This window comes from Pseudophryne corroboree, chromosome 11, assembly GCF_028390025.1.
Source record: "Pseudophryne corroboree isolate aPseCor3 chromosome 11, aPseCor3.hap2, whole genome shotgun sequence".
In the NCBI taxonomy this organism is placed as follows: domain Eukaryota; kingdom Metazoa; phylum Chordata; class Amphibia; order Anura; family Myobatrachidae; genus Pseudophryne; species Pseudophryne corroboree.
In genome coordinates this window covers 79,029,748-79,043,050 of record NC_086454.1, presented here as the reverse complement: position 1 = coordinate 79,043,050, position 13,303 = coordinate 79,029,748, and the positions used below count along the sequence as shown (strand labels likewise).

The window sequence follows — 13,303 nt, the reverse complement described above, 5'->3', positions numbered from 1 at the left end:
CTTAATATGTTTGTATATTAATTTGCAAGAGTCTATTTGATTTTTTTGTTTTTAAGAATATTTCCAGCCAAAACTGAATTTTCAGTTGGGAGTTCCAGAAATGTGACGTTGACCCAAACTATTACTTACCTGAGGTCCCCCGATGAAGAGTCTGACAGTGCATTACTCCATGCGCTGTTGGTGGACTACACACTACTCTACATGCTGCCTGTCTGGCGATGCTATCCTTCATCCCGCAGGCGCTCTCTCTCTCTCTCTGTGTGTGTGTGTGTGTGTGTGTGTGTGTGTGTGTGTGTGTGTGTGTGTGTATTGTGAACATGCTGTTAGCGGGAGCAAACTTGAGCATGGATCTTGCCACATGTGGTGGAGAGTTGGAGTCCATTATAGTCCAATTCTGAAGTAATGGTTAACTTCTAGAACTCCATCCAAAAGGGAGCGCTCCAGTTTTGTCCTGACCTAATCTCAGAAATGAATTAATACTTAAAGCCTCATACAGGAGTTGGAAGAGTACATCATATTTTGGATGTTAATAAGCATAATTCTTTTTCTCACAGGTACCCAAGGGCCATGTTTGGTTAGAAGGGGACAACTTAAAAAACTCTACAGATTCCAGAAATTATGGACCAGTCCCCTACGCCTTAATCAGAGGACGAGTTTCTTTTAGGGTAAATTGAAATCTCTTATTTCACACCTAGAACAAAAATATATATTTTCACATGATTAGTTTTGCAGCACCTTTTCCACTGCACCCTCAATCCTTATTTTTTACTCCCAACTGTTGAGGTCCATGCGTTTTCAGTGTTGTAACTGGAGGAAAAGGCTTCTGTGGTTTCCTAGGAGTCTGTTACTCACAGTGAAGGCAGCCATGATACGGTCTGACCCAATATTGATGAAGTGTATTAATTCACTAGTAACAAGTGCAGCATGATGATTTAGAACAGTGGTCTCCAACCTTGTTTGGGGTGTGAGCTACTTTCGGGGGAAAAAACTTCTGGAAGAGCTACCCCCTCCCCCAATGCGCGCACATTCCTGTGGAAGTGGGTGTGGTCTCACAAAGTGGGTGTGGCCTCACAACAGTAATGCTCCCCTGCGTAGTGCAGATACACAAGTAATGCCCCCCGCATAGTGCAAGATACACAAGTAATGCCCCAGCAGTCCCAGATGCAATAATGCCCCCAGCAGTTCCAGATACACAAATCATAATGCCCCCCAGCAGTGCCAGATATACAAATAATGCGCCCCCCCCCCCCCCCCCCCGCAGTGCCAGATACATGTGATGCCCTCGAGAAGTGCCAGTCCCAAGCAGTAGTGCTCACTGTTGTTGCCCCTGCATCCGCCGCTGTGTCTGAGGGGAGGAGAGCCCACTAGCAGCCACAGCGCGTCTCCTCCATCTGAAGTACCAGCACTGCTGACGCCTCCGACCACGCGCTGCATGGCCATTTGAAATATGGTGCGGACCACCAGCCAATCAGGAGCCGGCGCGTGAGCTCTGATTGGCTGACGGCCGCCATCATATTAATATGCACCCGCCGCGAGCTACTTAAGAAGGCGTGCTGAGCTACCAGTCACTCGCGAACGACGGGTTTGGTGACCGCTGATTTAGAACATTGTGGACTCTATTGGGAGACAGTAAATCTAGCGTTTCAAGGTTGCATAACACTCGCAGCAAATATGGCTCCTTGTCGCCAAAACAGGAAGGGAATGCAGGTGGAAACATAAAACAAGCCAAAATGCCAAGCTAATGCTTAGAAAAGTATTTATATACGAGCACATGCACATAGATACATAAAATATATCTCAAATCTTTATGCTGCTTGACTAGAATTTAAGACCATTTGTGGTTTTAATGTTCTAAATAGAATAACAAGTAGTTTAATGTATGCTGGGCTCAAAGGACCAGACAGCCCTCACTGCAAATAGAATGGAACTTATTAACCTATCCATACTACAGTATAAAGAGACATTTCCTCCCAAAACCAATAAATGAAAGCTAATGGGGGGGGGGGGGGAGTTCAATTGCTCCAGATGCCTTTTCATGCGGAAAAAATAAGAGTTAGAAGCTGATTGGTTGGTGCTTTATCTCTCTCCATGATTTGATAAATACGCCCCTTAGATATAGAAACTACAAATTTCATCTACAATTTTGTTAAACAAGGATTAAGGGGGTAATTCAATTAGCCTAGGTACTGTGACTAATTGATCCGCAGGGGGTTATTCACTTGTCCCCGATAGCCGGCACTATATGGGACTTTTTTCATTTCCCAGTGGCAGCAGAAACAAAATCCTTGGTAAGACTTCTTTTGCGATTGCAAAAACACATGGCTCTAGGAAACTTATCAAGATCCCGTGTATTTTCACATGAAAACAGCTCAATTTTTGTGCAAAAAAGGGCTGCAATTGAACTGCCCGATAAAGCAATGAGATAAAATTGCAGTAAAGTCATTTTTACAGGATGTGTTTTGGTTAGTTCTTAATATCTCTCCAAGCTTTGGTAAGTACCGCTTTTTGTGTAACATTCACATGCCAGCCTCCCATTCCTCGTAGATGATAAGAAGGGAACTCTGAAGATTGCACTGTGGGTGTGATTCTAAGCTGTTTTCCCTCTGCGGATGTGTCAGATACAACGGACATGCGTCCCAATGGTTACCACTGGGGAATGTAGATTGAAATTGCATTCTAAAGATGTAGTTCCACTGACACCGGCAGCCGTGGTCCCTCGAACATTTTCTGTCTGCCATAGGCAGATGCAGTGTCCGATGGTCTGCCGATAGCAGAGCTATAACTAGACTTTTTGGTGCCCTGTGCCAGAAAGAGAATTGGCGCCCCTCACCCCCATTTTTTCAATAGGGACATTAGGTGCAGACCTCGTGGGGAAGAGGCATCACAAGACTGATCACAGGGTAAGCCCATGCTATGATGCCCCTTCCCACATACATAAAAAAAAAAAGAAAAGGAAAAAATATATATACAGTATATCTCCTATATAATAGCCCAGACCTGTGACTCTGTGCCTGTGCGCGCTGGGCGTGGCTAGGAGCTCTCATTGGGTTAGCAGCAGGTCTATCACGCCCAGTCCACAGCTAATTGGGCGAGACACACCCTCCCACACAGGTTACATCCAATGGGAGGCTCTGCCCTTTGCCTGCTGTGTGTTCCCAGAGCAGGATTAACAATGGGGCTGATGGAGCTGCAGCTCCAGGCCCACACCCCAAAATAGGCCCACTGCATCTGCAGCATCATACCCTCCAACAATTTACACATAAAAATTGCTACAAACTCAAAAAGGGGGCATCTCCACGGGTAAAGTGGCGTGGCCCCACCCCTTTTCCTATACTTTCAATGGAAGTTTGGAGAGCCAAAAATCGGTACAGACCATAAAAAAAATAAGAATTTACTTACCGATAATTCTATTTCTCATAGTCCGTAGTGGATGCTGGGGACTCCGAAAGGACCATGGGGAATAGCGGCTCCACAGGAGACTGGGCACAAAGTAAAAGCTTTAGGACTAGCTGGTGTGCACTGGCTCCTCCCCCCATGACCCTCCTCCAAGCCTCAGTTAGGATACTGTGCCCGGACGAGCGTACACAATAAGGAAGGATTTTGAATCCCGGGTAAGACTCATACCAGCCACACCAATCACACCGTACAACTTGTGATCTGAACCCAATTAACAGCATGATAACAGAAGGAGCCTCTGAAAAGATGGCTCACAACAACAATAACCCGATTTTTGTAACAATAACTATGTACAAGTAATGCAGACAATCCGCACTTGGGATGGGCGCCCAGCATCCACTACGGACTATGAGAAATAGAATTATCGGTAAGTAAATTCTTATTTTCTCTAACGTCCTAGTGGATGCTGGGGACTCCGAAAGGACCATGGGGATTATACCAAAGCTCCCAAACGGGCGGGAGAGTGCGGATGACTCTGCAGCACCGAATGAGAGAACTCCAGGTCCTCCTCAGCCAGGGTATCAAATTTGTAGAATTTAGCAAACGTGTTTGCCCCTGACCAAGTAGCTGCTCGGCAAAATTGCAAAGCCGAGACCCCTCGGGCAGCCGCCCAAGATGAGCCCACTTTCCGTGTGGAATGGGCTTTTACAGATTTTGGCTGTGGCAGGCCTGCCACAGAATGTGCAAGCTGAATTGTACTACAAATCCAACGAGCAATCGTCTGCTTAGAAGCAGGAGCACCCAGCTTGTTGGATGCATACAGGATAAACAGCGAGTCAGATTTTCTGACTCCAGCCGTCCTGGAAACATATATTTTCAGGGCCCTGACTACGTCCAGCAACTTGGAATCCTCCAAGTCCCTAGTAGCCGCAGGCACCACAATAGGTTGGTTTAAGTGAAATGCTGAAACCACCTTGGGGAGAAATTGAGGACGAGTCCTCAATTCTGCCCTGTCCGTATGAAAAATTAGGTAAGGGCTTTTATAGGATAAAGCCGCCAATTCTGATACACGCCTGGCTGAAGCCAGGGCTAACAGCATTACCACTTTCCATGTGAGATATTTCAAGTCCACAGTGGTGAGTGGTTCAAACCAATGTGATTTTAGGAATCCCAACACTACATTGAGATCCCAAGGTGCCACTGGAGGCACAAAAGGAGGCTGTATATGCAGTACTCCCTTGACAAACGTCTGAACTTCAGGAACAGAAGCTAGTTCTTTTTGGAAGAATATCGACAGGGCCGAAATTTGAACCTTAATGGACCCTAATTTGAGGCCCATAGACAGTGCTGTTTGCAGGAAATGCAGGAATCGACCCAGTTGAAATTCCTCCGTAGGGGCCTTCCTGGCCTCGCACCACGCAACATATTTACGCCAAATACGGTGATAATGTTGTACGGTTACATCCTTCCTGGCTTTGATCAGGGTAGGGATGACTTCATCCAGAATGCCTTTTTCCTTCAGGATCCGGCGTTCAACCGCCATGCCGTCAAACGCAGCCGCGGTAAGTCTTGGAACAGACATGGTCCCTGCTGGAGCAGGTCCTGTCTTAGAGGTAGAGGCCACGGGTCTTCCGTGAGCATCTCTTGAATTTCCGGGTACCAAGTCCTTCTTGGCCAATCCGGAGCCACGAGTATAGTCTTTACTCCTCTCCTTCTTATGATTCTCAGTACTTTTGGTATGAGAGGAAGAGGAGGGAACACATACACTGACCGGTACACCCACGGTGTTACCAGAGCGTCCACAGCTATTGCCTGAGGGTCCCTTGACCTGGAGCAATAGCTGTCCAGTTTTTTGTTGAGGCGAGACGCCATCATGTCCACCTTTGGTTTTTCCCAACGGTTTACAATCATGTGGAAGACTTCTGGGTGAAGTCCCCACTCCCCCAGGTGAAGATCGTGTCTGCTGAGGAAGTCTGCTTCCCAGTTGTCCACTCCCGGAATGAACACTGCTGACAGTGCTATCACATGATTTTCCGCCCAGCGAAGAATCCTTGCCACTTCCGTCATTGCCTTCCTGCTTCTTGTGCCGCCCTGTCTGTTTACGTGGGCGACTGCCGTGATGTTGTCCGACTGGATCAATACTGGCTGACCCTGAAGCAGAGGCCTTGCCTGACTTAGGGCATTGTAAATGGCCCTTAGTTCCAGGATATTTATGTGAAGTGACGTTTCCATGCTTGAACACAAGCCCTGGAAATTTTTTCCCTGTGTGACTGCTCCCCAGCCTCTCAGGCTGGCATCCGTGGTCACCAGGACCCAATCCTGAACGCCGAATCTGCGGCCCTCTAGGAGATGAGCACTCTGTAACCACCACAGGAGAGACACCCTTGTCCTTGGAGACAGGGTTATCCGCTGATGCATTTGAAGATGCCATCCGGACCATTTGTCTAGCAGATCCAACTGAAAAGCTCTTGCGTGGAATCTGCCGAATGGAATCGCTTCGTAAGAAGCCACCATCTTTCCCAGGACCCTTGTGCACTGATGCACTGACACCTGGCCTGGTCTTAGGAGTTTCCTGACTAGGTCGGATAACTCCCTGGCTTTCTCTTCCGGGAGAAACACCTTTTTCTGTACTGTGTCCAGAATCATCCCTAGGAACAGCAGACGTGTCGTCGGAATCAGCTGCGATTTTGGAATATTTAGAATCCATCCGTGCTGTCGTAGTACTATTTGAGATAGTGCTACTCCGACCTCTAACTGTTCTCTGGACCGTGCCCTTATCAGGAGATCGTCCAAGTAAGGGATAATTAAGACGCCTTTTCTTCGAAGAAGAATCATCATTTCGGCCATTACCTTGGTAAAGACCCGGGGTGCCGTGGACAATCCAAACGGCAGCGTCTGAAACTGATAGTGACAGTTCTGTACCACAAACCTGAGGTACCCTTGGTGAGAAGGGCAAATTGGGACATGGAGGTAAGCATCCTTGATGTCCAGAGACACCATGTAGTCCCCTTCTTCCAGGTTCGCTATCACTGCTCTGAGTGACTCCATCTTGAACTTGAACCTTTTTATGTAAGTGTTCAAGGCTTTCAGATTTAAAATGGGTCTCACCGAGCCGTCCGGCTTCGGTACCACAAACAGCGTGGAGTAATACCCCTTTCCCTGTTGTAGGAGGGGTACCTTGATTATCACTTGCTGGGAATACAGCTTGTGAATGGCTTCCAATACCGCCTCCCTGTCGGGGGTAGACGTTGGTAAAGCAGACTTCAGGAACCGGCGAGGGGGAGACGTCTCGAATTCCAATTTGTACCCCTGAGATACTACCTGCAGGATCCAGGGGTCCACTTGCGAGTGAGCCCACTGCGCGCTGAAATTCTTGAGACGGGCCCCCACCGTGCCTGAGTCCGCTTGTAAGGCCCCAGCGTCATGCTGAGGACTTGGCAGAAGCGGGGGAGGGCTTCTGTTCGTGGGAAGAAGCTGTCTGTTGCAGTCTTTTTCCCCTTCCTCTGCCCCGGGGCAGATATGAGTGGCCTTTTGCCCGCTTGCCCTTATGGGGACGAAAGGACTGAGCCTGAAAAGACGGTATCTTTTTCTGCTGCGAGGTGACTTGGGGTAAAAAGGTGGATTTCCCAGCCGTTGCCGTGGCCACCAGGTCCGATAGACCGCCCCCAAATAACTCCTCCCCTTTATACGGCAATACTTCCATATGCCGTTTGGAATCCGCATCCCCTGACCACTGTCGCGTCCATAATCCTCTTCTGGCAGAAATGGACATCGCACTTACTCTTGATGCCAGAGTGCAAATGTCTCTCTGTGCATCTCGCATATATAGGAATGCATCCTTTAAATGCTCTATAGTCAATAATATATTGTCCCTGTCCAGGGTATCAATATTTTCAGTCAGGGAATCCGACCAAGCCACCCCAGCACTGCACATCCAGGCTGAGGCGATTGCTGGTCGCAGTATAACACCAGTATGAGTGTATATACTTTTAAGGATATTTTCCAGCCTCCTATCTGCTGGCTCCTTAAGGGCGGCCGTTTCTGGAGACGGTAACGCCACTTGTTTTGATAAGCGTGTGAGCGCCTTATCCACCCTAGGGGGTGTTTCCCAACGAGCCCTAACCTCTGGTGGGAAGGGATATAGTGCCAATAATTTTTTAGAAATTAGCAGTTTTTTTGTCGGGGGTAACCCACGCTTCATCACACACTTCATTCAATTCATCTGATTCAGGAAAAACTACGGGTAGTTTTTTCACCCCCCACATAATACCCCTTTTTGTGGTACTTGCAGTATCAGAGATGTGCAAAACCTCCTTCATTGCCGTGATCATGTAACGTGTGGCCCTACTGGAAAATACGTTTGTTTCTTCACCGTCGACACTGGAGTCAGTGTCTGTGTCTGGGTCCGTGTCGACCCACTGAGGTAACGGGCGTTTAATAGCCCCTGACGGTGTTTGAGACGCCTGGACAGGCACTAACTGAGCTGCCGGCTGTCTCATGTCGTCAACAGTTTTCTGTAACTTGCCGACACTGTCACGTAATTCCTTAATTACGGCCATCCATTCAGGTGTCGACTCCCTAGGGGGTGACATCACCATTATAGGCAATTGCTCCGCCTCCACATCATTTTCCTCATACATGTCGACACACACGTACCGACACCCAGCACACACACAGGGAATGCTCTGATAGAGGACAGGACCCACTTAGCCCCTTGGGGAGACAGAGGGAGAGTTTGCCAGCACACACCAGAGCGCTATATATGTATAGGGACAACCTTACAATAAGTGTCTATCCCTTATAGCTGCTTATATCTGTTATTTTGCCAAATAAGTGCCCCCCTCTCTTTTTTACCCTGTTTCTGTAGTTGCAGGATGCAGGGGAGATTCTGGGAGCCTTCCTACCAGCGGAGCTGTGTGGGAAAAATGGCGCTGTGTGCTGAGGAGATAGGCCCCGCCCCCTTCACGGCGGGCTCTTCTCCCGCTTTTTTCTGGAAAACTGGCAGGGGTTAAATACATCCATATAGCCCAGGAGCTATATGTGATGTATTTTTTGCCAAATAAGGTAAATTCATTGCTTCCCAGGGCGCCCCCCCCCCAGCGCCCTGCACCCTCAGTGACCGAAGTGTGAAGTGTGCTGAGAGCAATGGCGCACAGCTGCAGTGCTGTGCGCTACCTTATGAAGACAGGAAAGTCTTCTGCCGCCGATTTATGGACCTCTTCTTGCTTCAGCATCTGTAAGGGGGCCGGCGGCGCGGCTCCGGGACCCATCCATGGCTGGGCCTGTGATCGTCCCTCTGGAGCTAATGTCCAGTAGCCTAAGAAGCCCAATCCACTCTGCACGCAGGTGAGTTCGCTTCTTCTCCCCTTAGTCCCTCGATGCAGTGAGCCTGTTGCCAGCAGGTCTCACTGAAAATAAAAAACCTATTTAAACTTTTACTCTAAGCAGCTCAGGAGAGCCACCTAGATTGCACCCTTCTCGTTCGGGCACAAAATCTTAACTGAGGCTTGGAGGAGGGTCATGGGGGGAGGAGCCAGTGCACACCAGCTAGTCCTAAAGCTTTTACTTTGTGCCCAGTCTCCTGCGGAGCCGCTATTCCCCATGGTCCTTTCGGAGTCCCCAGCATCCACTAGGACGTTAGAGAAAAGTACTGTACCTGCCAAAAAGGTGCAGCTGGAGGGTATGCCACTGCATCTGCAGCAAGTCTCTGCACTGTAGATAGGGAGGGGAAAAAAAACCTCTTACTGCAGCGTCCTATGTCCTGCTGCCAGTCCGCCTGCCCCCTCCAGCATCAACAATCCCCATTCCCAAGCCGCGGTGCAGGTGCAACAAACGCTGCTGTGGCCACCAGCATAGATGTATATGAAAGCGGCGCAGCGGAAAGCTTTCATAGCCCTCCCTGCACCGCATACTCTCTGAGCCCCGGAGCCTCCTCTGCGCGTGATGTCACAGAAGTGTCTCCCCGCCACAGCCGCGCCCAGATCCCCAGAGGCCCTGACTCCACAACACAGCACCTGGGCTGCCGGCCTAGAAGCCCCGAGATGGCTAATGTAACGGATAGAGTGGGTGATATCGCGGAGGGAAAGGTCTGGACGCTGAATCAATGTAAAAGGTGACAGTGCTGTGCAGAGCAGTGGGTGTGCAGTGTCACTGACACTGCACAGCACTCTCACCTTTTACATTGATTCAGCGAGTCAGTCAGTTCTGCCAGCCAGTCACTATTGTTAGCGCCGGTGTCCCAACGCACCGCATTACAGGGAAGTAGACGCACTAAATAAACTACAGCTCCCAGCAGCCCTTAGCGCCGAAACTAAGGGCTGCTGGGAGCCGTAGTTTATTGAGTGCATCTTCTTCCCTGTAATGCGGTGCGTTGGGACGTCGGCACTAACAATAGTGACTGGCTGCTGTGTGAGTCTCCAGGAGAGCTCCTACCAAAGGGAGGACAGCAGCTTAGCTACTTCCAGGAAGAGAAGCAGGAGAAGCATTACCCGCCCCTCCCCAACTCACAGTACCTCCGGGCCCCATCCGCGGCACCCCCCTCCTTCACCCGCAGTGGCTCCGGACCCCCTCCCCCACCCGCACCCTCCCCCACCCATCGCACACACACCTCCCGCCCCTCCACCACCCGCGGTTGCTCCGGACCCCACCCACGCACCGGCCCCTTCCCCACTTGCGGCACCCCTGGACCCCCTCCTCCATCCGGTAGGAGATAGGGGCGGTCAGGAGATGTTGGGCTTCAAAAAGGGGGGAAACTGCAAGTAAAAGCAATTAAAAACAGATGATGTGCAGCCACCAGCGCCCCCTACCCTTCAGCACTATGTGCATACCCCCTCTGCACACACCTAGTTACGGCCCTGGCCGATAGTACTGCATTTACATAAAGACAGAGTAGCGGGTACTGCAACGGTGATGTCTCTGAATCACCCTCCCTTTGTACAAAAAAGCTTTTCTCTTGTCTAATGTGTGCTACTTTTAACACAAGGCTCTTTAATCCTGTTGGGATGACGCAGACATTAAAAGAGCTGTGTAATGCCGTTATTTTACTGTAACAGCAAAAACACATTTTTGTACAGTTTATGATCTTAACAATTCCTTATAACAAGTTGTATAAGACACAACCTACTTCTTTAACCACTTAACTGATGATTTATTTCGCAAAAATACGCTCCGAAATTGTCGGATTTTTTTATGAGTGAATGAGGGTAAATACTGGCTGCTTTATTTTTATACTGCAATTTAGATTTCAGTTTGAACACACCCCACCCAAATCTAACTCTCTCTGCACATGTTATATCTGCCCCCCTGCACTGCACATGGGGGGTAATTCCAAGTTGATCGCAGCAGGAAATTTTTTAGCAGTTGGGCAAAACCATGTGCACTGCAGGGGGTGGGGGGGGGGGGGGCAGATATAACATGTGCAGAGAGAGTTAGATTTGGGTGGGTTATTTTGTTTCTGTGCAGGGTAAATACTGGCTGCTTTATTTTTACACTGCAATTTAGATTGCAGATTGAACTCACCACACCCAAATCTATCTCTCTCTGCACATGTTATATCTGTCCCCCTGCACTGCACATGGTTTTGCCCATAAGCTAACCAATTTGCTGCTGCGATCAGATCTGAATTAGGCCCCATGTTTTTTTCAGATCTATTCATAACACAAATGGAAAGCCATCATTGTACGTATTACCACCAGCTGTCTCATGTGCTCTAACCATCTAACTCACGTGCATCTCTGTGTTCTGTTTTGTAGATCTGGCCTCTGAACTCCTTTGGCGCTCTGCAGGACAGTCCAAATAAACGTGTATTACAAGACAACTGACCATGGCTGTCGCTACCTCAATTTTTTTTTATTTTTTTTTTAGATATTCTTAATTTAATCTTCTAAAGGATATTTTAATTATTTAAAAAGCATGTAGTTTAATTTCTAATAAAATTACCTCAATTTTGAATATGGTTTCATCTGGTTTCTTTCATGTTTATAGGGCCTGATTCAGAGGTAGAGGCTAATGGCACCGCCACTGTGTCTTAGTATGCAACGGCTGAGCAAAAAAAAAAAAGCGCTCAAAGCCGGCTCCTCTGATAGACACAGCACTGGATCACCTGCATGATCGTCACCAGGACATCGGGCATCTGAGTAACCCTCAGGTTCATCAGGATGTCCAGCAAAAACTATGCTGCCAGGGCCAGTGTAACTGACGAAGCCACTGGCTTTAGCACACCCAGAAAACGGGGCTGGCATGTACCTGTTTTCTGGAACGCTCCCCCAAATGCCAGCAGAACGTCAATCATGCTGCAGCTTTCGGGTCCCTGTACTGACATCACAGGACCGGATCTGCATGTGTGCAGGAGCAGCACGGAGCATATGCAGATCTGGTCCAGCGGAGTACGGCTCCTGCACAGGCACAGATCCCAAACCAGCGGAGAATAACCAGATATTCTAAATAATGTACATCTCTGCATCAGCCCCATAGCACAGTATGTTGGCTATATCTGGAAGTCTGCAATATACTAGAGGAGTTTAGGAATAATGGTTACAGTATCATCCATATTAGGGGCCTGCTTCTAAGGTGAATGTGTATGTTTCACGTGGGCTTAGCCATCCCCCATTACCTCCCAGGAACGGCCAGTAACATTCCCAGACCGTACGATAATTTCTGTGCACAGACAAGTGGGACACATGCGCTGTGCAACTCAGAGAAAATAAGAATTTATTTACCGATAATTCTATTTCTCATAGTCCGTAGTGGATGCTGGGACTCCGTCAGGACCATGGGGAATAGCGGGCTCCGCAGGAGACAGGGCACATCTAAATAAAGCTTTTAGGATCACATGGTGCGTACTGGCTCCTCCCCCTATGACCCTCCTCCAAGCCTCAGTTAGGTACTGTGCCCGGACGAGCGTACACAATAAGGAAGGATCTTGAATCCCGGGTAAGACTCATACCAGCCACACCAATCACACCGTACAACTTGTGATCTGAACCCAGTTAACAGTATGATAACAAAAAACGAAGTAGCCTCTGAAAAGATGGCTCACAACAATAGTAATAACCCGATCTTTGTAACAATAACTATGTACAAGTATTGCAGACAATCCGCACTTGGGATGGGCGCCCAGCATCCACTACGGACTATGAGAAATAGAATTATCGGTAAGTAAATTCTTATTTTCTCTAACGTCCTAGTGGATGCTGGGACTCCGTCAGGACCATGGGGATTATACCAAAGCTCCCAAACGGGCGGGAGAGTGCGGATGACTCTGCAGCACCGAATGAGAGAACTCCAGGTCCTCCTTAGCCAGAGTATCAAATTTGTAAAATTTTACAAACGTGTTCTCCCCTGACCACGTAGCTGCTCGGCAAAGTTGTAATGCCGAGACCCCTCGGGCAGCCGCCCAAGATGAGCCCACTTTCCTTGTGGAGTGGGCCTTTACAGATTTAGGCTGTGGCAGGCCTGCCACAGAATGTGCAAGTTGGATTGTGCTACAGATCCAACGTGCAATCGTCTGTTTAGACGCAGGAGCACCCATCTTGTTGGGTGCATACAATATAAACAACGAGTCAGATTTTCTGACTCCAGCTGTCCTTGAAATATATATTTTTAATGCTCTGACAACGTCCAGTAACTTGGAGTCCTCCAAATCGCTAGTAGCCGCAGGCACCACAATAGGCTGGTTCAAGTGAAAAGCCGAAACCACCTTAGGGAGAAAATGAGGACGTGTCCGCAGTTCTGCCCTGTCCGAATGGAAAATCAGATATGGGCTTTTGTATGATAAAGCCGCCAACTCTGAAACTCTCCTGGCTGAAGCCAGGGCCAATAGCATGGTTACCTTCCATGTAAGGTATTTTTAAATCTACCGATTTTAGAGGCTCAAACCAATGAGATTTGAGAAAATTCAAAACTACGT

General features: G+C 48.6%; 1 protein-coding gene across 5 annotated transcripts in view; it reads left to right on the top strand.

The window, feature by feature from the left end:
• IMMP1L (inner mitochondrial membrane peptidase subunit 1) overlaps window positions 1-11,346 on the top strand; it is a 147,525-nt gene extending 136,179 nt beyond the window's left edge. For all 5 annotated transcript variants that reach the window (XM_063944457.1, XM_063944454.1, XM_063944456.1 and 2 more), the window contains exons 5-6: window positions 555-665; window positions 11,148-11,346. In XM_063944457.1, the coding sequence (XP_063800527.1) occupies window positions 555-665; window positions 11,148-11,216 (180 nt within the window). In that variant the 3' untranslated portion in view covers window positions 11,217-11,346. The remainder of the gene's footprint in view (window positions 1-554; window positions 666-11,147) is intronic.
• Window positions 11,347-13,303: the final 1,957 nt, after the last annotated feature.